This window comes from Diadema setosum, chromosome 22 (assembly GCF_964275005.1).
Source record: "Diadema setosum chromosome 22, eeDiaSeto1, whole genome shotgun sequence".
Lineage (NCBI taxonomy): Eukaryota > Metazoa > Echinodermata > Echinoidea > Diadematoida > Diadematidae > Diadema > Diadema setosum.
This window is the reverse complement of record NC_092706.1, coordinates 13,136,824-13,159,961: the sequence shown is the minus strand read 5'-3', so window position 1 is coordinate 13,159,961 and position 23,138 is coordinate 13,136,824. Positions and strand designations below refer to the sequence as shown.

The 23,138-nt window shown below is 39.4% G+C and overlaps 1 protein-coding gene across 1 annotated transcript; it reads left to right on the top strand.

Moving 5' to 3' along the window:
* The first annotated feature begins 1,865 nt into the window (after positions 1-1,865).
* On the top strand, positions 1,866-23,138 carry LOC140245405 (cytosolic 5'-nucleotidase 3-like). The gene is made up of 7 exons (XM_072324982.1): positions 1,866-1,985; positions 8,362-8,460; positions 9,331-9,400; positions 12,172-12,304; positions 13,246-13,498; positions 15,369-15,569; positions 22,656-23,138. The coding sequence occupies exons 1-7, from the start codon at positions 1,866-1,868 to the stop codon at positions 22,755-22,757; spliced, it is 978 nt and encodes a 325-aa protein (XP_072181083.1). The 3' UTR covers positions 22,758-23,138.

Below are 23,138 nucleotides of genomic sequence, written 5' to 3'. Positions count from 1 at the left end.
ATGCTTACACACAACATTGCTCAGTCCAGACTCGGGTTCGAACCCGGGCCCTTATAGGATCGTGAGGCAGACGCGCTGCCGACTGAGCCAACTCACTTCTTCTTCTTCTTTAGGCCTACTTCTCTCTTTTTTTTTTACCACTAAAACTTTTTATTGTATTTTTTATTCTGCTAGTCTTTCTAGTCTGCTACTTCTACTTCTACTATTACTGCTACTACTACCGGTACTTCTACTGCTGCTGCTGCTGCTGCTACTACTACTATTATTACTGCTGCTGCTGCTGCTGCTGCTACTACTACTACTACTACTACTACTACTACTACATGTACAACTACTACTATTACTATCAGGCCCTACTACTCAGTATTATACCTATTTTCCCCATTCCATTTATCTTTCCTTCTTAGTCACCATAAATTATCTTCATTTTTTTTCTTCTCCCGTGTATCCTCCTCCTCCTGTTCAATATTCCCGTCCTCGTTATGTGGTAAATCGTTATTTTAATATGAATGATAAACATTTAAAAAAAAATGTAGTTCATTTCTTTTCATTTCATTGATTTCATTATCAATGCAATTGCAAATAAACATTTGAGTACACATTATACACGGAATCAACACAAATGGAAATCACTGAAAATACTATTGAAATGCAACAATTAAAAATGTTATGTCTGGTTAAGATTGTCATTGTCATCATTGTTCTTATCATTATCGTTTTAGACTGATATATATTTATATCATCATTATAACGTTTGAATTCCAATATTAGATTTAATGTCTTTGATTTCAAATCATAACTACAAAATACAGTGATCATAATAACATAATATCTTAAAGGAGAATGAAACATAATTTGATGTCTATCTATTACAGATAGTATATAGACTTATGCGGCCACTGAAAAATCCCCCAAGAGAAAAACCATGTTATAGTTCCTGCGTATAGCGGCCACCTGTCGCGGCCAGCGGCCACCTGTGCCTCCCGCCCGTGGTAGACTTTAACCTGTCTATAGCGGCCACAGACCCATACGGAGCCGCAGTCGAACCGATAATATTCAGCACGTTTTTCCGCAAAATACATACAAGAATGCAATGCACACAAAATGTCCGATAACTTGTCTATAGCGGTCATCTGTCTATAACGGCAACTCTTCATCTCCCTTGGGTGGCCGCAGCCATAGTCAGGTTTGACTGTATGTATCGTCATTCTGACCCGCAGCAAGACAGACCATTTTGAGCAGCAGCTGTCCTGCCCTGTCACCTTTCAAAGGTCACCTTCTGCAGACAGGACGCGACGGTGGTCAATGGAAAGCACGCGCACACGATGGTAAACATTACGCGCCCTTCATTTAACGGTACCGTACTGCGGTACGGTGCGGTAAGGTGCTTTTCAGACAGACCACAGAATTCCCATTCATTCTCATGCACGCCGTACGAACGTTCGCTCCGCACTGATAAGTGCACAGCAAGCAGAGCAGCAGCAGCACTTATACTTTGGCCTGTATACCGAAACCGTAAAACTCTACTCGTATTAACTACAGCTACATGTAGTAGGCACCTATTATATTAAAGGTGGGTCAGTTAAGATTGAAGATACTCAGTAAACTTGCTCATAAATAGTGAAAAGAGTGGGAGAAATGTACCAGTAAATGTAGACTGAACTAAATTTACTAACACTTCATACACACTTTGTATAATTTAACGGTCGCTACGTTTTTTGTTTTTTGTTTTTCTGTAACGTTAATACGTAAACTCTCTGGCCTCTCTGCTCTTCAAATTCAGCTGACACAGCTAGCCAAACTGCCTTGAGTAACCTTCAAGATTGTTTTCAATTTCTTCAGTGTTCACATCATCTGTCGTGAAAATGCTGCGATCGACTACAGCGAAGATGACGGTGACTGCTGGTGTGGTTGCCGCTGGAGCGCTGGCGGTTGCATTCTTCATGTCGAGGAGGAAATCAAAAAGGACGAAGATCATTGACATGGTAAGTGCCGGCGTCGTACATGACTGCATTGTATTCGTAGATCGTACATCATAGTAAACAACGTACAAGCTCAAGCGTACTAACCCCACATATTGTACTTTGTGTACGTACACTTGGTGTTGGCTAAGTCAAAGGTCGTATGCGCTGGTCGAAGCAGCTGCGACTATTATCCATTCCCAGGGACGCGAGGAGATTCCTGCGATAGACTGCCCCGGTGGCATAGATCTAATTGGCAGTGTGAAATAAATACTCCACGCAACCGCAATTTCCCAGTTTGTAGCATTGGTGCTGGAGTAGCTAGGTAGTATAGTGTAGACCCTATTTCTACCAGTGCAAAGAAGGACATAGAAACATTATAATCTAATATTTTAAAAAGACGTATGGGTAGTGCCACATGGTGATTTGTACTTGAATTTAGATTCCACTTGTCTGACAGTAATGGTAGGATTCTAACATGTCTTCTCAGCTTGCCTTTAGAAGTTAAAATTTAGTGTTCTATAAGTCTAACTATTTCTAGATGATCTAGCAGCTAAAAGTAAAACATAATCACTGGATCTTACATTATGTTATTAGATTTGTAAAGGACGAAGGATGGAGCAGAGAATTTCGTTTAAATGTTGTTGACTGAGATTGTTTCACAGGTGCAGGTCCAGCCATCACATCCCATATACACAATATACCCAGGCCAAAGTGACTGTTAGATCAACAAGCTAACATGCATTTGGGTCATACAGCACAGGGGCTAGTACTGTATCAATAGATCTTGGTTCTTAATCTTCAAATTCAATCTTGAAAGTAAATTCAACTCACTTGGGCTGAAGGTGTACTGTAAATTGTCTGATAGTGAAACTAAAGAATCTATTCTGTTCCTATCACCATTTTTCAAAGCCATCCATGAAAGCTATTCTTTTCTTCTCCTTCTTCTTGTTTTCCTCCCTTTTTCTTTCTTCTCCTGGGAAATATTTGGTGAAAGACGTGATAATCAATGCTTGTAGAAGTCATAGGAACCTACCAAAATTGAAGTGAAGCAAAATATCATGACAGCAAAGCCAAAAAAGTGACTCTATGACATGTATGAGCATTATTTTTGTGTGACTGATGTGGCTAAAAGTTTGATTAAACATCCTGCTGGAAAATCTTGCTCTTGAATCTAAATATTAGCTGCAAATTAGAAACCATCCAATTTTAGCAAAGTCATTGCCTTTTTGGGAATATGAAATGTGGGCATATATTGTCAGAAGCACTTCTAAGTTATTTAAAGTTTTTGCCCTTTCATATATAGAATTGTTGCTTCAATACCATACTCAGTGGCCTTGTTTGGGTTGATGAAGAGTTATTGAGTACTGGAAATATAAAGCTTTCATAAAAGATACAGTACAATCATAGTTTGTATCCTTTCCATTGTATTGCATCCCTGGAGAAATTGTCTTGTCTACAATTATGATATCCTCTAACTATGTCTATACACGGCCCTGTCGCTGGACAGAAGTCTGATTCTCTTGACCCAGTTCTCCATTTCATAGGAAGTTGCTGTAATCATTGCAAGTCTTGCTGCAGTGGCAAGTGTTGATTGGTGGTATAAGGACAAGAGCCCTGCTTCGTGATTGGCTGTCACTACGAGTTTATACAAGAAGTTGCTCTTCTAGAGAGAATTGGTCTGATAACTATATACACTGTTAATGAAATACGACCCAAGTGTATTCGGAAGAAATGGTCAGCTGTATAGAGCTATTGCTTTGGCAAAAGTCATTAATGGCAGGGATCTGTGTTAAGAGAAGAGAGCTGAAGACGCTGCCTTAAGTAGATAAGGTCCTATCTACAAAATTAATTTACTGTCATTACAGTGCCTCTTGAACACTGGGCCCTGTTTCATAAAGCTGTTCGTAAAGTTACGAACAACTTACGAGCGATTGGTGATCAGTTGCGATGTGCTATACTTACTAGAATTTCAATAATTCACCACAAGAACTGATCACCAGTCGCTCGTAAGTCATTCGTAACTTTATGAACAACTTTATGAAACAGGGCCCTTAGTTTAGGAACACAAGTTGAGGAACTACAGTGTACCTACAATGCTCTGGTAGCCACAGCAAGCAAAAGGCACTCTACAGCTACTTGTATGTTCAGGCACCTGTCTAGGGGTAGATAAACTTCTTTTGTCTACTCTCCTCTATCCACTATCACTTCAGGAAGGTACAATTGAAAGGGTCACATCACTCACTGCTTAGAGAGTTTTTGTGGTGTGAAAGGAGCCCTTAGCCTTTCATGCACTGCAGACTACATGGAGGGCTTGATCTCCTCTTTGTGTCTGCAGGTCGTTAACCCTCCCTTGACCAGTCTTTGAAGGTGTCATTGCGTTTATGATGGTACAGTGGTCCTTGTCAATGACTGGGTTCAGTTTACTGAAACAATCTCACTTCCTATAGGTCAATGGTCCAATATGTGTATTTAAAGTAAACCTTAAGTATTGCGTTGTTTACTCTGAAGTAGAACAGAGTGGACTTCCATGCAGTGGACTGTACATTGCATCCAGCATACATTTGTAGGTTAAAAGCTCTACCTGTACAGGATGTTCTTAAACCAACACTCACTGTAATCTGCATGCAAACTTCTGACTTGTACGAGACCATTGTTTCAAAAGGTCAGCATGCTTCTCACTTCAACTGTCAATTGTGTCTTTAAACTGGACAGGAAAATATTTAATGTCAAATTTCTTGGGTCAGCTTTTAACAGGCTCATTGTACAATTGTAAATCACACCTCAATTCCTTGTCTTGATTAGATTTAAATGTTATTTGTGCATCATACAAGAGCATATAAAATAGTTCAAAAAGGAAAACTAGCAATTGTCCCCATCGAACCAGATAGGTTTTGTATTTCTTGTAATGCAGATTAAAGGATATATGGCAATCTGTTTGTGTGGGGGGTGGGGGGGGGCGGAGATTCAGAAATCTTTTTCTCATGTTGTAATATCTACAGCTGTAAGTGCAGTAGAAGCAGATATTAAGTTGTAATCTATCACACATCAGGGAACTCAGATATCTGAATAGCTCCATGTAGTGTGGCATTGATCCTCTTGAGTCAAAACACACCCCTATCACATTGCACTCAGTGACCAGGTCATTTCAGGGGAGATAAAGATAAAGTCGAATGTACACTATAGCGGAAGGTATGGATAGCTCTCTAGTGTAGGCACTGCCAACAGATGTCTTTAGATCCACACACAATTTTTGATCCTAGTGTGTTTTGCTTTGCTCATTTCTTGGACATCATTTTTAGTGTAAACACACACAATTTTGATACAGTTGGCAGAAAAATTCTTCTATTGTTGTAACATTTAGCTGTATAACTTTTTCCAAGATCACCAAATGAAGTGTCTTCATCAAGACCAAGACCAAAAAAATGTCTTGAAACCTGCAACTCTACAGGTTGTAGGTGTATAACAGTTACAATGTACTCAAGGTTTTGACACAAAATAATCTTCTTTTACAGTGTGTGTCGGGTTAAACATTCCGTTCAACTCCATGTCCATACGCTACATTGCCCATACAACTGTAAACCCTTGCATATCACAATCAGCAAAAAGAGGTTCAGTTATAACATCAATTTGTAGTGTGGATTTTACTCACAAACTATAGAGTTTAATAATGGAAGAGCTGTCATGGAGACAATGACAGCCTCATGTATTTTTGTGCTCCTACACCCTACAATGGGACAATATGCAGCATACTGGTACAACCGAACACCTACACATGTACATGTACGTATGGCTGACTTTGAATTACAGGAGGACCTCGATTATTCGACCATGTCGGGACCGGCAGGTGTCGGAATAATCGATTTGGCCGGATAGGAGAGATACACTTGTACAGTGTACACATGTATGCTCAAATACAGCACTTTCTAGCATAACGATATCATCCTAGGGGTATAACACATGTTATTGCCAATTAACTAAATGATAATCTTGTCTTCCTTGTTTGTTTTCTGAAATTTGACCTCTTACAATACACAGAGCAAAAAAGAATTACATAAGCTTACATGTACATGTACTTTGCTATATATTACATATGTTAGAGGCTTAAATATTTGCAGTATCATGCAAAGTAAACAAGTAAACAAAAAGCAATGTGCTTGTGGAATTCCCACCGAATTTCATCAGTTTGGTTGCTGGCATCGGCCCACATTGGCATCTTGTGCAATTTGGGACCAACCCCCCTTCTGTCAGTCTCAATGGGAAATGGACAATTATACCATTAGCGATAATACATACATTTTGTATGTATGTGATGCCTACCAGATTAAACTTCATCAGTCACACAGGTGGCTAGTTTCATTTCATTAGTGCCTCGCATTTGTGTTAACTTGCAACATCCTATTCTGAGGTACAGGAATGCAGTGTGTGAAGTGCAAGATGCATTATTTTTTAATGTGACCTCATGGCACTGTGTAGACCTCTTTTAGATGAATGGCTTATGATCTTGTGTTGTGCCAAACAAAGGTACTGACGTATTCAATTCTAGGTCTTGTGTAACTGATATCGATCCATTGTGTGGGAACTCACCATTTCATCTTTCCTAGTTTGAGATAAAATCTGTAGGTTATACTTTTTGTTACATTGTTTCGACTGACTGTGAAATTTTCGTCTTGATTTATGTGAGACCAACTGTTTACATTAAGCTTAGACATTATGTTACTAATATACATAAAAAATGTATGTAATTGATTAAAAACACAAGACATTGCAGGCAAGCATGCAAGTTATGCTCCGTCTAGGGGAAGGTGCATTCTAATGTCTTTAGATAATCATATCAGTACTTTACCCAAACATTGTAATTGTGAGATGATGTTATTGCCAGAATCTTACTAAATGAAGAAAGCTAGTTGAAGTATTGTTGTAAAATGATGGCACATACATGTACACATGTAACTTCTTTTTGACCACATGAGTGATAATCAAGGTATTATGAATCAATAAGAGTCAACATGCATTCGTGTTAGCATTGCATACAAGCTGTAGTTCCTGGATAATGCAAGGTATTTGCATGATATTTTTGTGCCCATTACAACATTACATATTATCTCTACTACTGATTCAGATACAAAAATCCATTTTATGATGCAACTTATCTTTCCTCTGCCATGCCAGTAGAGTATCATGCAAATATTTTGGTATGCAAGCTGCAACATGTGTATATCCAGTCCAACATTATGCAGTCAATCATTGTCATACATGTACACAGCCAGTAATTTTACTACTCGGCACAATGGAAGCAGCAGACCATATTGATCCAAAGTACTCGTGTACATTGTATGTCAGTCAGTGTTTTGAGAGAAAAAGAGGACCAAAATCATAGATAATTAACAATTATTGCACAGTAATTTGTGATGTGTATGAACTATCAAGTCTTTAGTGAGCAAGATATCAGAGGAAAAGGGGCCAAAGATTCAGTCTATAGATTGTGTAAAGGTGGACTGCTAGGCACAGGAGCAAATAGCTAGAGTGCTTGTGTGTAGCAGTACTCTGTTGGGTACATTGTACAAGCTCACTGCTGAGGCAACCTACAGAATTGTACACTGGAGATACATTGTAATAAGGCTGGTATCTGTACAAGTACAATCATCACATGTCAAAGGTCAGATACAAGGTGACAGCAGTACAACACAATGGGCATAAAAACATGGGTCTTCTTCCAAAAAAGCGAGTTTGAACCAAACCAAGTTCAGTGTGTTGTGTCACTTCCTGAATGATTTTTGCTCCCCCCCCCCCCCCCCCCCGCCCCACCTCTAGGGCATTAGCTGGGGAAAAAGGGGTGGGGACTTGAAGGGTGCTAGATATATTTTTGTACACTACAACATTCAGTTGTTTGCTCTGTATTTGTACAGAGTATATCTTACAGCTTTTTAAATAGCTTTCATCTTTTTATAAACCTGGAGTGAGCAGAAATTTACAAACACTATGATTAGCCAGAGTGCAAACATTAGTTTGTAAAACCTACTTGTATTTCAAGTTTTTTTTTTTTTTATATACGTATATCTATGAATTACATTTCATTTTTTTCACTCCTTTTAAGGCTGCCTTTTTGACACCTGTAGGTAATTTGAAGTTAATTTTGGACTTGAGATATACTTCTGAAAGAAGTGCACATCAATCTTTTCATGTTTTCGTAGATAATATTTTCAGTGTTTACTTCTCTTCAAACTAATCTTCACAATGTCAACAAGTCACAGATGCGAGCTTTTAGAACTTCATCCAGAAAGACATGCTGGATGAAGTTGTGAGATTTTTCCAAATTTTGGATAATCTATGAATTATGCTTTGTAAATTCCTCGACTTTGACCTCATTTCTTATCAATATTTTTTTTTTCCACCAAAGATGCAAGTGTTCCAGAAGAAACACGTTCATATACGAGACCCAGAAAAGGTAGAGGAGAAAGTCACACAGCTCATCAGGGACGGAAGAAACAAATTACAGGTAAGCGGAGTCCAACTTTCAAGTGAGGAGAGATCCATAGTATTTCTTCATCGTGACTAGTATCATGGCTTTGATATTGGCTAACACTGTGGTGTCCCCATCTCCCTCCTGTTTTGATTGGCTAACATTGCAGTGTCTCCATCTTTCTCCTGTTTATGTTTTTCCTACTGTTGGAAAAAGGATCCTTGGGGAAAAGGACAGATTTCATGCAGACACGGAAACACATGTACAATCAGTGTAGCACAGGTTCATCCACCGAGCTCCTTTTGAAAAGTACATGTTGCCAACCACTCTGATAAAATCAGAAAATCGTTTCCAGTCATCACAAATTTATAAAGTACAATGTAACTGCAACATTTGTTTCCCTTAAAAGAAAAAAAAGATAATAAAAAGCCACAATTATGTTTGCTGACACTGCCTTTACCAACTACACTGTTCTTCTATCCCTGCCCTTTTTAAAGTATTCTTGTTGAGCTTCTTGGATAAAATCAGTGGTAGTGGGATGTGAAAAACTTATATCCTCTGTTTGTATTTCATGTCATAGAGGAGGAAGTTCAGGAATGATTTGACTAATTGTGATGCATGACACACACAAGTACTGTTTCTCTTTGATTGCTCCTGGGAAACTCCTCGATTTTGATTTTATGGGACTGTTGGTCTCCCTACAGGACCTGTGACTGAGCCTCCTGTCATTAGATTTGGAAAGACAATGGGAGTTTGATAACGAGGTGCACATTTTTCCTCTCTTTGTGTTTGTTTGCAATGCTTGCCCTGATTGCAATGATTAAATACTTTAAAAGAGAGAGAGAGAGAAAGAGAGAGATGTCACTTTTCATTAAATCCATTGTTTTCCCTCCAATCTTCCAACAGGTTGTATCCGACTTTGACAGGACGATATCACGGTTCATGCATAATGGCAGGAAAATACCAACGTGCCACGGTAAGAATTAGCCCCTGTACATACACTGTTTTAGCCTTGCTTCCAGGCTGTTGATTTATGTGTATTTATCTCTCTCACCTTAACACCCTGTTCTGCAGCATCAGTCAAGAATAACTGACATGTGATAACTCCCTTGATTGTCCATGTTTTGATTGACTAGTCAGTCCATGGAAGGACTTGTCTGTGCTTGGGATTGATGTAAATGTTAACTTAACAGACATACACTGTTGTATACCTGAAGAAAAACATCTCAGTGCCTTAAAGCTAGGCTAACTCTTCCTACACCACAATGATAATTTTGTTTGATTGTCAGCATACTCAAAGACAATAGCAACAAATTTTCTCTGGTCTTTATCCCCCCCCCCCCCCCCCTTTGATATTAAAGTATCTATTCATCTCATCCTCTTTTTTGACTTCCTTCTTTTCCTTTCTGTCCTTTTTTACCCAGCCATTTATTTGACCTTTTAACCCAGTTACATTTGGTCATGGTCCTCTATGTGCCCTGACAGACACTCACATTGTCTTTCTCTCTCCCATTTTGTTCTTTTGTTCTTTTTGAAATAATTGAGAGATTCTGCTCTTACTAATAGTATGACCTTACTGAGACGGACATACCACTGTAGATACTCACTTGACAAAAGATTGTTAAAAGTACTCTTTACTGCTTGATATGAACTTACCGAGTTCACAAGAGATAATTAAAGTGCGTTGTTCCCAGAAAGACAAAACATGGCCTCCATTGCGGTGTATTCCAGCATGATAGAGAGTTGAAATGTCTGGTAATAACAAAGGGAAACTCCTTGTAAAGAATTTTATTGGAAAGTAAGTTTGTGAAACTCTTATTATGAAAAACTGAAAAGAGAAAATTCCAGCGTGAAATTTGTTTAATCAATGGTTTACAGTATATTTTATCACTCTGGCTTTGTGTGTGAGAGCTCTACATGAAGGGGGAAGAATGATGTTTCTGCCAAATTTATGATTTAGACCCCATTTACAGTGCGAGGCTCGGCCGCGGCCGAGCCCTCCTTCATTTCAGTGTAAACGCGCAAAAGTCCAAATGCGAGGCCAAAATTGGCCGCGCATTTGGCCACGCTCTGGAGGTGGTCTTGGCCGCGGCCATGGCCTCTTCTTGGTGTAAACTCAAACTGGGCCAAATGCGCGGCCAATTTTAGTCTGGCTTCCAGACCCTCTGGCCGTACTATTTCGCTATTCACAATATAAACCCCCTCAACGTCGAAAACTAGTATAGTTTAAGGTGGTTTTGTCCTCAAAGGATTTTTCCTTCAGCAAAGGCCTTTGCCCGAACGGCAACTTCGTCACCATGGAATCCAGTTGCCAAAGGGTCTGAAAACCAGGACCAAATTGTGTTTGTTTACAAGCAGAGCACCACTACGACAAAATATTGAAAGGTTTGAATTAAAAGCGCGGCTGAGCCCGGCAGTGTAAACGGACAAAATTGCGGGGCTCAGCCCCGCAATTGAGGCTGGGCTCGGCCGCGGCTCGGCCCAGCCCCGCACTGTAAACGGGGTCATAGACTCTGCTCTGGATAGGAGTGGGCAAGAATCCTCCCTAGTAAGGAATTGGAATGGGGTTCAGGGTGTCTGTACTACAGGTGCAAATTGTATACCCAGTGACAGGAAGGAAAGTGTGAGTGTTAATGATGACCCTATGTACACAGATGTGACCCCTCACCACAGCAGGCTCTTAAAGCTGCCATTAATCATTCCTATGTTTTGGTACGTAAATTCTCCAGACTTGTAGCATTTTGATAATACATTTACTGAAGATGCTATTAGTATGCTGAATATTTCACACTATTTTCATTTTTGTGGATTTTGCAGCCCGCCAAAATTTCTTTCGGATGAATGCTTATAGCAATGTATACGTACACATACATGCAACATAAGCAGGCAGCAGCTACACACAAATTCCTAGCCTACTGCAATTGTATACAATGTACATGTGCACACCTATACACTGAGCATTTACAATGCAAGCAGTACAATATCATGCCCATATAGCCCATTGAACCACCCATTGTCATAGAACTCCCTATTTGCGAAGTATTTGTCACCTACAGTAATTGTCCCACTGCATTTCATCCCTGAAAGAAAAAAAAAAAAGGAAGAGAGACAGACATACCTCAAAAGCTAATTGAAAAGCATGTCACCAGAAAATTTTTGTGGTCAAGGTCCATTCAAGCTTGCTGGAAGGTAGACAGTAAAACACAATAGGTACATGTACAATTGTACTGCTGCAATCAGTTGCCTGAAATTTCAGTTTCTGAACATTCATATTCCATAATTGTTGCCATGATAATTGTGAAGATGTTAAACTTTTGGTATTTGAACAGATGTCTGACTTCCTGTGTTTCATCTAAAGTGACTTTATATTTCTGTTTGTGTGTTTTTTGTTTGTTTGTTTGTGTGTTTATTTATTTGTTTTTTGTTTTGTTTTGTTCTCTTTAGCTGTGATGTCTGCAACACTACTAGAGTAACATGTTCTAGGAGTCACACACTGTAAAAGTGGCAACTTTAGTGCAATTTGTTGTTCCATTGGGCCAATTTCAATGAACTTCACTTGTTCATATTTCTAGCGGACAAGAGTATTTCTTTATGTACTTTTAGTGTGTCAAAAATATTTGCATTTTATCATTACCCTAGTTCAGTAGAGCGTGGAGTTCAGGAATATATTCAGTCCACGAAATATTCATTGCTTCCAGTAAATACTTAGTTACAGTCCAGAGGGTTGCCTCTTTTGTCTCATAACAGGTGTTCTGGATGAGTGCAAGATGCTTCCAGAGTCCTACAGGGAGGCCGCCTGTAAACTGCGGAGTAAGTACTACCCCCTTGAAGTGGACGGCAAACTTACAGTGGACGAGAAGTACAACCTGATGGTGGAATGGTGAGTACAACCAGGGAGCTCCTTGGTACAATGACGCAAATTGTATCGTCAGCTGAGAATCAGAAGGGTGTTATCACATTCTAAGAGTTGAGTGTAAGCAGAGATGAAACAAAAGTGGGCAGATTTGTTAGCATTGTTCCAAATATAAGGTAAAATAGCACCCTTGTGGTTTTGATTTTTAACATTTTACTGAAAAATGAAAGTGAAATAAAATTGACACCATAATGTAGAGGAGATGGAGCTTCTACAACATGATACCAATAACTCAATACTCCATACTCCCCCCTCCCCCCCCCCCAAAAAAAAAAAATGCAATAAAGCCCTTCTGATTCTCCGCCAGTGTTATCTTGCCTGCTGAATGTTCCGCTTTGTATCACATTGGATGGTCAACAAGGGAATCGAAGTTTGACCACCCGCTGAGAGATGAACGGGAACATTTGACATGCATCACTATCCTCAGGGTTTGTGTGTAAGAGGTGGTGAAAGGGGGAGAATGAATACCAAACCCTTATCATGAGTGCATTTGCTATGTAGTGTCAGTTTACGGCTTGCCCCACCAGTATCCTTTGTGATAAGATCTCACTTTATTTATGTGTTCGTGGAAAATTGAGCAAAGAAAATTAGATTCCATCGGGAATCGAACCCGAGACCTCCAGATTGCTAGCCCGGTGCTCTACAGACTGAGCTATAGAAAGCCCTAGTTCAGTGTTTGTCCCAGAAACCCTAAATTCTCAATGCTCGTGTGTTTATGTGTGTGTACTCTAATCTTTCTTTGATATCAAGACTTATTTTGTAACAATTATCCTCTATTTTACAATGTAATTCTTTGTGCAATTCAGTCAGGTCTTAGCAAGACATGAATGTGTCTATAAACACCATCTCTTGTATCTATCTATCTATCTGTCTATCTATCAATCTATCTTTCCCCGACGATGCATTAGGTGGACAAGTGCCCACAACCTCCTGGTCAGCTGCGGCCTCAACCGAGCGGACATCAAGGAGATGGTGGCGAAGTCGGGCGTCATGCTGCGGGACGGCGTCACCGAGATGTTCCGGCGCTGCGACGAGGCCGGCGTGCCACTGCTCGTCTTCTCAGCCGGTGTCGGCGACATCCTGAGCGAGGCCATATCCCAGTTCTCACAGTTCTTCCCCAACATGCAGGTCATCTCCAATCTCATGGACTTTGATGACGAGGTAACGCACTGCTAAACACTCTATCCACACTGCATTTCCCTCCCCCCTTCAGAACTCGGCAGTAACTTTTTTATCTGGTTGCCCGTTTGTGCCACTAAAATCTGTAAATTTGGTGACCCCCCAAAAGAAATTCATTGGCCTGAAATGAAAGCAAGCATAATAATCCGTTTGCATGGTTTGCATCTGTGGCAAGCCAAAAGGAAATGCATCAAGTAAATTTGCCATCAGGTTTAATATACATGATCAAAAAATTGAGTTCTTTGCTTTATGGGTTAAACCTTGCATAATTACCTTTATGCGAGATGCTGACAGATGCAGTTTTTCGGTCACGTCATGCGGAAAAGGCAAATGGAACATCTAGTCCTGACTGGATTTGTAAACAGCTAAAGATCACGCGGTCGAGAACGGCTCACTGTCCTGTCCACAATGGCTGAGATAACCGGCAAAAGAACATCCACATTGCTGCACTCTTGTGATAAAAGAGGGAGCTGGAGGAGGCTTACTGCATCAGTGATTGCCAACTTGCAGTGACATCCATGGCAGAGCAGAGCAGAGAGAGCGTTTACCTTAGCACACAATTCCTACTGACGCACTCAGACCTGTGCATCATTTGTATGCCCCCCCACCTTCACTGATGTCTTCTAGTGATACTTATGCCTTCAGCAAATTCACACACAATTAAACATGTTTGATGTGGATTCCCCAATTAACCTCCAAATGAGAGGTTAATTGGGGAATCCAATCTTCCATCTCTCCCTTCATTCCTTTTTATGCTCTCCACTTCTGAAATTTTAGGGCACTTTTCCTAAAGAGGTCTGCGATTATTATATGTTGCATTAATTGTCATTCCCATGGCAGCATCCAGAAAACAGGCAGTCATTTCTAATTATTTACCATGTTGTCACAGTAACGGCAATTTTACACTAATTGCAAATATCTGTGTAAAATGATTCCCTTGATTTTTCTTGTTTGCTCGTTCTTTTACCGCTCAAGCTGGTTCCAGTAAGTTAGGCATTCTGTTGAGGCTGATGTTGTTCATTGGGAGGTTGCATTTGATAATATTGGTATCTGTCGCCTCATAATAGGGACTGTACTTTGAACCAGTTAGCTGCCATGTGTTGTTGGAAGAATTCAAGTCAGAGCTTGTTCCAACCCTACATTTTATACGGTCTGACGATCAAAATCTTCGCATTAGATATTGACTCTGCATGAAAATAGACTGAAAATGCACAGCTCTGAAAGTAGGTTCTGCTCTTGCTTTGTTTGTTTTGTTTTGTTTTTGTGGGGAGGTTTCCGTCAGTGCATTTGATGTGGATAATGATATGATATGGACTGGCCTTGAAGGGGATACAACATTTATTGCCTGGACTAGAAATCATATTGCCAAAGTCAAACAATAAGATTCTCGTGAGGGCAATTAAAGTCATATCCCCCAAAAGCAGCCAGTCCATATCATTATCATTAACAAAATCAGACATCTGGAGCAAAAATATTGACAATTAATGTAATGATAACTTTAATTGCATTTCAAAAGGGGGGGGGGCAAATAGACTATAGGGCAACATGATTCTACTGGATGCATGGCTAGCCATCTCTTGCTAAGTGTGCAAATGCTTGTCAAGTGCATAATCTCTTTTGCTACAAGTGCACAGCAGCATGTTTTATAGAGTCTATCCAACTTATTGTCAGCTATTTTACGCCCAAAATCGCACTGACTTTCTCCAGCAGGCAATTAGCAATTTTCTTTTGTTTGACTTGCAGTTTTGTCTGTTTGTCAAAATGGGCAATAAGATGTAAAATCAGCATTACAAAGATATCTGATGTGGTTGACAATTTTTTTTTTTCTTACTCGGTACTTTCCTGCATGCAGGATAGACTGGTGGGCTTCAAGGGGGAGCTAATCCACACCTACAATAAGCATGAAGTGGCCCAGCACCACCCAGAGTACTTTGAGAGCAACATGCACCGGACAAACGTCATCCTCCTCGGCGACATGCTGGGTGACCTCAAGATGGCCGACGGGATGCCCCAGGCCCAGACCGTCCTCTCCATCGGCTTCCTCAACGATCATGTGAGTTTGACCTTTCCCCCTTTTAACCCCTCACACTGAGAGAATTGTTGTGTTTTGTGGGATGGGGGGGGGGGGTGCAACAGAGTAATTTTATAGAGAGGACGCTAATTTGTGTTATATTGCCCACTGTAGGTATAGATAAGTGTGACTGCTGATATTTTTGTCATACAATTTTTGTACATGTACATATCCTAACAAAATCAGTATGTGCAGGTGTGTATACAATGTATGCCTGTCTTGAATATTTCACATCTTTCTGTTTTAACTACCTATTATACTCACATACATGTACAAGTATACTGTACTTCAAGATAGATGCACACATTGACTGTCCTGTAAAAGTGGACATTTTTGCGCATTTCATGCAACCAGAAACTACATTGTAGCATGAAGATAAAAGCATGCAAATATTTGTACTTGTTTTATGTAACACTATTTGATGTTTTTATTCTACGGCATTAAAAAGAAGCAAAATTCATCTTAACCCGGCCAAGCAAGAAAAATTACTTGCACAAAAATTTCCACTTTTACAATATATGTGTGTATATTTGCATATATACGCATAAAAGCAAGCATACATGTGTACTATGCAGTGATGCACTATTTACCTTATTTCAATCTATTCTCACCTCAATTTTCAGCATCCTCCGCCTTAGTTTGGAGTGATGAGTGAATGCCTCCGCCTTAGTTTGGAGCAATGAGTGAATGCTTTGGCATCCAAACAAGATGATGCGATTAGATGCGGAAAACGCACAGTCCTCAGGTAAGCGCTTGTTGCCTAGAGACTCGTCTCCACAGTGAGGCTGTCTGTTGTGATGAGGTGATCGTGGGAGCAATATGATGTAATCGTCAAAAATTTTGACAGCGTTTTCACGTTAAGAGCAATGCACGTCTTATAACAATTTTAATAGTACTCTAAATGCAACATAGGTGATGAAGTCAGGGTCCTATGCGTTTTATGATGTTTAAGCAGTTATACACTTGTTAAGGTGTTCCTGTATGTTCAAAATGTAGTTAGCTGTATCTATCAGTAAGACGATAGTAAAATCCATGCTTGGTATTATGATGCGAAGATATTCATGGAAGAGGGATGATTGGAAAAGTGCAGTTTCAAAAAGCCATCTTCTTCTTATTGATTGTGAAGTAAGTGTAATAAGTGAGGATAGTCTAGTAAGCAAACTCAACTTCTTCCAATTTTGCAATTGACTACCAGTACATAGTTTGACATTCTTTTGTTATGGTTATCGTTCTCTGAAACGGGTTAAGTGTGTATATGCGTAGGTTGTAGTAAAAGGAGACTTAAATGTTGTAAATAAGCACTGGTGATGTCAGCATCTGGTCTGTGCAAAGCGAACATTCAACATGGTTTCCAGCGATGTATGATCTGGCCATGCCAGTTGGTTCACACATGGCTGTCACTATCTAATGTGACCATTAATGTTGATAGGTTGTCTGCTTTTCTACCAAATCAAAGGCAGTCTTTGGGCGCAGTTGCCTTCCAGTTTCCACATTGAATTGACAGAAAATGGGACAATTGCATTTATGTTTTAGATTGGAATTGTTATCAGTAACAAAAGGGCAGTCCTAATTTGTGTATGGCCATTTCCAATATATCTTTTCATTCCGGCTTAGGTTTGATTGCGTGACATTGTCAAAACACAGTATTCTGCAGCAAACTGCTCAGCTCATTTAATGCCGAGCCAAAGACATTCTCATATTCCTGCCTCCAATACTCCATGGCTGACCTTTGTTCCTGCATTCTCCGCCCCACTTTCCTTCAAATTCTTAATTTATACGGCTGATCTTATTTTGCCCAATTCTCCAAAAGAGGCAGAAATCTTACAAGGATTTGGTGCTCTGAGCTCTCAAAATCCTGGATATGAATTCCAACTAAGGGATACAGTGCACCTTCTGGACAATTTCAATAAAATCTTGTCTTTCTTGCATTCTAAAAAACAAAGTGAAATGAATAAAAATTAATAGGGACTGAAGCAGTATTCCTGCTACTGAGCATAGAATAGCAGCATTTGCATTGAATATAGTTGGGCTTTGGCGATGTGTTCTTAGCTCAGCGTAGGATGCACAATCACCAGGTGTGATATCACCTAGCCAAATATGTGGCTGCCATGCTGAATTAATATCCAAAGAGGATAGGCACAATCTTTAATTTGGCCAGCTCAGTGCGGGAATGGATTTTATACAATTGCGAGGGATTGGGATTATGCGAGCACGTTTAGGCGGAGCGTGCACATACAATATGCCTGGACAGGGAAACCAAATTTTTGTACTATAATGCAAGTGAACAGAGTTATACCTAGAGTATATTTTACATTAAATTTTGGTTCGATAACGAGTAATTTGAGGGAAAGGTGGGCCCAGATCTAGATCATTTGAACTTCTTCTCCCAAATACCAAGATATTCTTTAACCAGGGCCATCTATATTTATTTCTCTGTGTTAGTTTTAGGCCTTCTCATCTCCAAATTGGCATGAAAATATGCTTTGAATATGAATGCTAACTGTGTAAAAATGTGCTAATTAATGTGTTATTAGTTAAAGATGAATTCAGTGCAGATATTTGTAGTAGGTTATATTATATTGTATCGTATTATTATCGTACTAGGTTTATTTGCCTTAGACGTGAGAGCCATTACTGTTTCCATTTGCGCAACTTCTCATAAAATGAGTCAAACATTTCTTCATTACAGTTACATACTTCATACATACTTCATATTTTGATGATTATCTGTTTCGTAACTTTTGTAGCATGTTAGGACGTGCATTGTTGAGTGACAGTAATGTCAACATTGATGTTGATTGTACCTATGCTCCCACCGATCACCTCGTTTAGATGGCCATGCTTGGATTTGTTTGTTTTGGGGTTTTTTTGGCAACAAACGCTTACCTTTGGTGTATTTACTTATCGCCAAACATGATGAACCTTCTGTTCATCACATTTGTGTTTTGATTTTTGTCTTTGTTCTGTAAGTACAAGGCACATTCACCACTCTGTAAAGATGTGCATCATGACGTGACAATAATGTCACAAACTGATAGAGGTTGATACACTCTTGCTTCCACGGTCACCTTGTCGAGTGGCCTCGTCACTGTTTGTAGGTTTCTATTCAACAAGCGCTTACATGTGAGAATGGGCTCTTCCTCTGTCTGGTGATGTTGTGTGATATTTTGAGTCGGTGTTTGTGCTCTGAAGTTGGGAGATGCTCCAACTTTGAGACAATGATACCAACTCGCCATTGCCTTGAAAACATGTTGCATTATGGTACTGTGTACGCTGTATACATGTATTTTAATAGCGAGTCTAAATTTACGTGAATCAGGACTTTCTGCCCAAATCCTGAGTGGTTGAATCTTAGTGAAGGGAAATATATATGCTTACACATTGCTTTCAGGTCAGGATCAGAGTTAATATTTTCCAGTGTTTTTAGACCCTCGAAAATGTTTGTACTCTTTACAGGATATCTGCTTAATTTATATAGCATGTATACATAAATAAGATGGGGGAAAGTGTTTTGTTTGACTCATGGACTTATTTTCAATATCAGTCTCGTGGACCATAAGACTTATGGGTATCAGTCTTGTGGGATGACCCCCTTACCAAATGGTGAGCATAATTCTTGAAATCTTGTCTCTGTGTATAGATGTTTATTAATGTTATCATTTGAGATGTAAGTGGGGGAAATGCTTAGCCCCATGGGTTTCAGTAGGGGGAATTCATTAAAAATATCACAAGTTCATTGTCCATGAGAAAAGTTTGTTGACCGTGCAAAAAGTTCATTGACCGTGCTGGGGGTTCATTGTCTGCAAAACACAAATTGGCTTTTAGTATAAACAACTTGCACCCCATATCAATCAAAACGTGGTGTCATAGCCATTCATCACCATGGAAACTGATTCTAAACAGCTTCACCTGGCCATAATATCTTGTCACTATTGTTGCTAACCATGATTGCACCTGGTTCCAACTGGAGCTGTAGCAAAAGACTGTGACTTTGGTATGGTCTGTTCAGAAGATATTCAATCAAATGTCACCTGCCAGGTGTTAACTTTAAACTCCCTACCTTACATAAGAAGACTTGTCATTCAGAGCACGTGTTGACCTCATACCTTTCATTGTTCAATTTAGATGTTCAGTTTGGAATAAAAATGCTGCCATTCAAAAAACAAACAAACAAACAAACAAACCAATCCAAATCAAAACAAAACAGAACAGCTGAATGCACACCTGCTCGTTGTTCATTTCAAATTCCTCACCTTGTATAACAAAAATATAATTTAATTCAGAACACCTGCTGACCGCATACTCTCATTGTTCATTTAAAATGTTCAGTTCAAAATAACAGCTGGATGCACATTGTTCATTTCAAAATAAATTATTGCCAGGATCTAAAAATACACATGTTTATGATAGGTGCTGTGGCACGCCTGTTCATAGTTTAGGCCTATGTCCATTTTTGTAGCCACCTACACACTATAGGTGATGGCGATGAGAGGTGTGTGTTTCATGCCATATTATAAATTTAGGCCAATATATAGAGTTCAAAAAGTTCTGCTAGGCCAGGGGTCTGTTTCCTGAAAGTCCAATTTGAGAGACTTTTCACTCATAAGACACACTTCTGAGAGACTTCATGAAATGGATTTTACTTCTCTTTGAAAGTTTCTGTGAGCGAATTATGTGATGACTTCATGAAACAGACCCCAGGACTTTATTTTTCCTATCAAGAGAAGTTATTAATGTTAACTTGTTTTTTGATGTAGAGAGGAATATTTTGTAGAGAAAATGTTTCAATTATCTTAAATGCTTACTTTTAAAGAGAAAATATGGGTAGAAATAGTTCCTCATTAAGTACTGTCAAATGTCATCAGGAAAACCCATGACTCTGCAAATATCCGAGGATTGGTTTTCCCCCAAGGGTGATAAGGAGGTGGTGTGCCAACAATGTGTGGGCATCCCTGGGGGTGGAATAATGCTAGGCTGGAAGGAGCGCCCACATCTTGAACAACTGCACATTCAGCTACATGCACAATATAAATGGCATTTCATAAAAACAAAAACAAAGAAACAAGACTCCCACACTCATACCTTGAAGTACTCAAAGAGTGCAAATTTCGCCAAGGCCATGGGGTCACTAATGCCAGAAAACTATGCACACATCCTGTAACAAAAACAAAACACACCAAAAAAAAAAAAAAATACCTGTGATCTAGATCACCATCAAAAACTTATCAACTGTTCCACTTATGTATAACAACAGTCCTATTGTGATAGTTTCATCACAATCCGTTCATAAGGTTAAGAAAAGTATATAAAGCAACCAAACAAATTCAATGCTTTTAAAAACATAACCTCCTTGGCGGAGGTATATAGTAAGTTACCTTATGAAGACAGATGGCTGCTTATGTAGAGCATATTATGTTTTGTTTTGTTTTTTTCACTTGAGTGATTGAGAGATTTGCACTTTGAATTATTGGATGTTGTATTGAGCTTACAGTTTCAAAATTGATCAGACTTTGGATGATGGATGTAGGTTAGGCTGCCATGAAGTTCAATAATTGTCCTACTTTTATCAAAGGTGCTTGTTATCAACAGTTGCCATGAAAAAAGATGTATGTCTGTTTGTCAAGCATGTTTGACAGTAAATTTTCTGCACACTGCACTTTACACTCATTATAAGAGCAAACAAATCACACTTTCTTTGAAAGGTATTACAATACCTCTTTTCAAGAGATGGTAAATATTGCTTGATGTGATTTAATATTTTGAATGCTGTGACTCACAAACTCATAAATGTGTCAATATATTACCCCAGAGGCAGTTTGAAGTCAAAATTCAAATAGTGATTATTGTTTTGAAAACACAGAAACTATGTGTTTTTGCCACATATTTCGCAGGGTTTTCATTTCCACAAATTTTGGAAGTCAGATGCTACTCACAAATGTTAAAACATATGAAAATATCAACTCTCAATCCGACACAAAGGGTGCGTTCGAGCGCTCTAAAGCGAACTGAACTAAAGCGTACCGTACCGTACCATGCCAATTTTGGAGCGTTCGAGTGCTCTGTGGAGAAAGCGTACTCATGAGTTATTTTTAGAAAGGTCACGCTTGTTTGTAGCAAGAATGTCATTCACCCCTGGCGCTTGAACTACTTACAGCTGTCCAGAACAAAGAGAATGATGTTTTTGCATTGTGACGTATGCACATGATACGCGCATACTTTACAACGAACTTTTGGTACGCTTTGGTACGCTTTTGGAGCACACCGGGAAGTGGTCCACTTTTGGCTCGGTACAGTACGGTACGGTACACTTTAGGAGCGTTCGAACGCTCCTCTGGCGCGGGTACGGTACGGTACAGTTCGCTTTAGGAGAGCGCTCGAAGGCACCCAAATGCAACATGGAGGTGTACATTACTTCGTCCATTACTGTACTCCAGGAATGTGAATTTAACCACTCACAAAATATTGTCTAGAAGTCCTTATTCACACAAAAAATTTTAAAAACTCACTAAATGTATGTCATATTCAATAGTCCACAGCGTTATGTCAAAAAAAATCTATATATTATTTTGTTCCTGTGATTGACAACATTGACTGTCTGCCTGTCTGTACATGCTTTTTGATTTTTGTTTGTTTGATTTTTTTTTTTTTCTTCCTGAGTATGGTCACTGTATACGCCGAATATTTCGCAAGGTTTTTATTTTCACAAATTTCGCAAGTCAGGTGCTATTCACAAAATTAAAGACACATGAAAATATTGACTCTGATCCCTATGTGAAAGTGACGTATGCATGCACATTTCTCCGTTCAGTACAAGACTCCACGATCGCGAATTTAGCCACTCACGAAATCGTCGGGAATTCCTGATTCGCGAAAATTTAGACTCGCGAAATATATGGTGTATACATTATGTAAACTGGTGTCTACTTCATTACTTGATTGTTAAATCCGTTGAAGACGAGTCCCAAGAATACTCGGGCAGGTGTCTATGGGAAGTGTGTATTACAGCAAAATCAGTCCTTCCTCAACGGGTTAATGATGAATGACTGGATCTTTTTTACTCTTCTCTAGATTGAAGCCAACTTGGAGGATTACAAAGCCAAGTACGACATCGTGCTCGTGTCAGACGAGACGTTCGATCTGGCCAACGCTCTGCTGCAGAAGATCCTGTAGGGGAACCATTTATGGATCCTGAGGTGCATTGCCGGAGTGTTCCTTCTTCTTCTCCTCTTATCTTGGGTTTTCCGTAGTATTAAATTTCCCCCAGCGCCATTGGGAAATTGAGAAATTAATGATATATGAAGTCAGCAAGTAGTATCAATATGACAATTTTTTTCATCTTTTTGTTTTTATCTAAATACCACTGGCAGTGGATTTGTTTTGCATGTCTGTGCCATCACGTAGCAGCTGTTGTGGAGAGGATCTCGTATTCAAGATGAATCCAACATCAGGAGAATATGGTTGTCAGGGTACTTCAGTGAGAGAGCAGCAGATCGACAATAAACAAAACAAAAAGTCATCTTATGCATTTTGGCAACAGCGTAAAACAGAGTG

Excerpts from the sequence above, each read along its gene's own strand:
- LOC140245405 (XM_072324982.1), top strand. The coding sequence starts at position 1,866 with ATGCTGCGATCGACTACAGCGAAGATGACGGTGACTGCTGGTGTGGTT. Across the intron at positions 12,305-13,245 it reads TACAACCTGATGGTGGAATG|GTGGACAAGTGCCCACAACC; the intron begins GTGAGTACAACC and ends ACGATGCATTAG. Across the intron at positions 13,499-15,368 it reads TCATGGACTTTGATGACGAG|GATAGACTGGTGGGCTTCAA; the intron begins GTAACGCACTGC and ends TCCTGCATGCAG.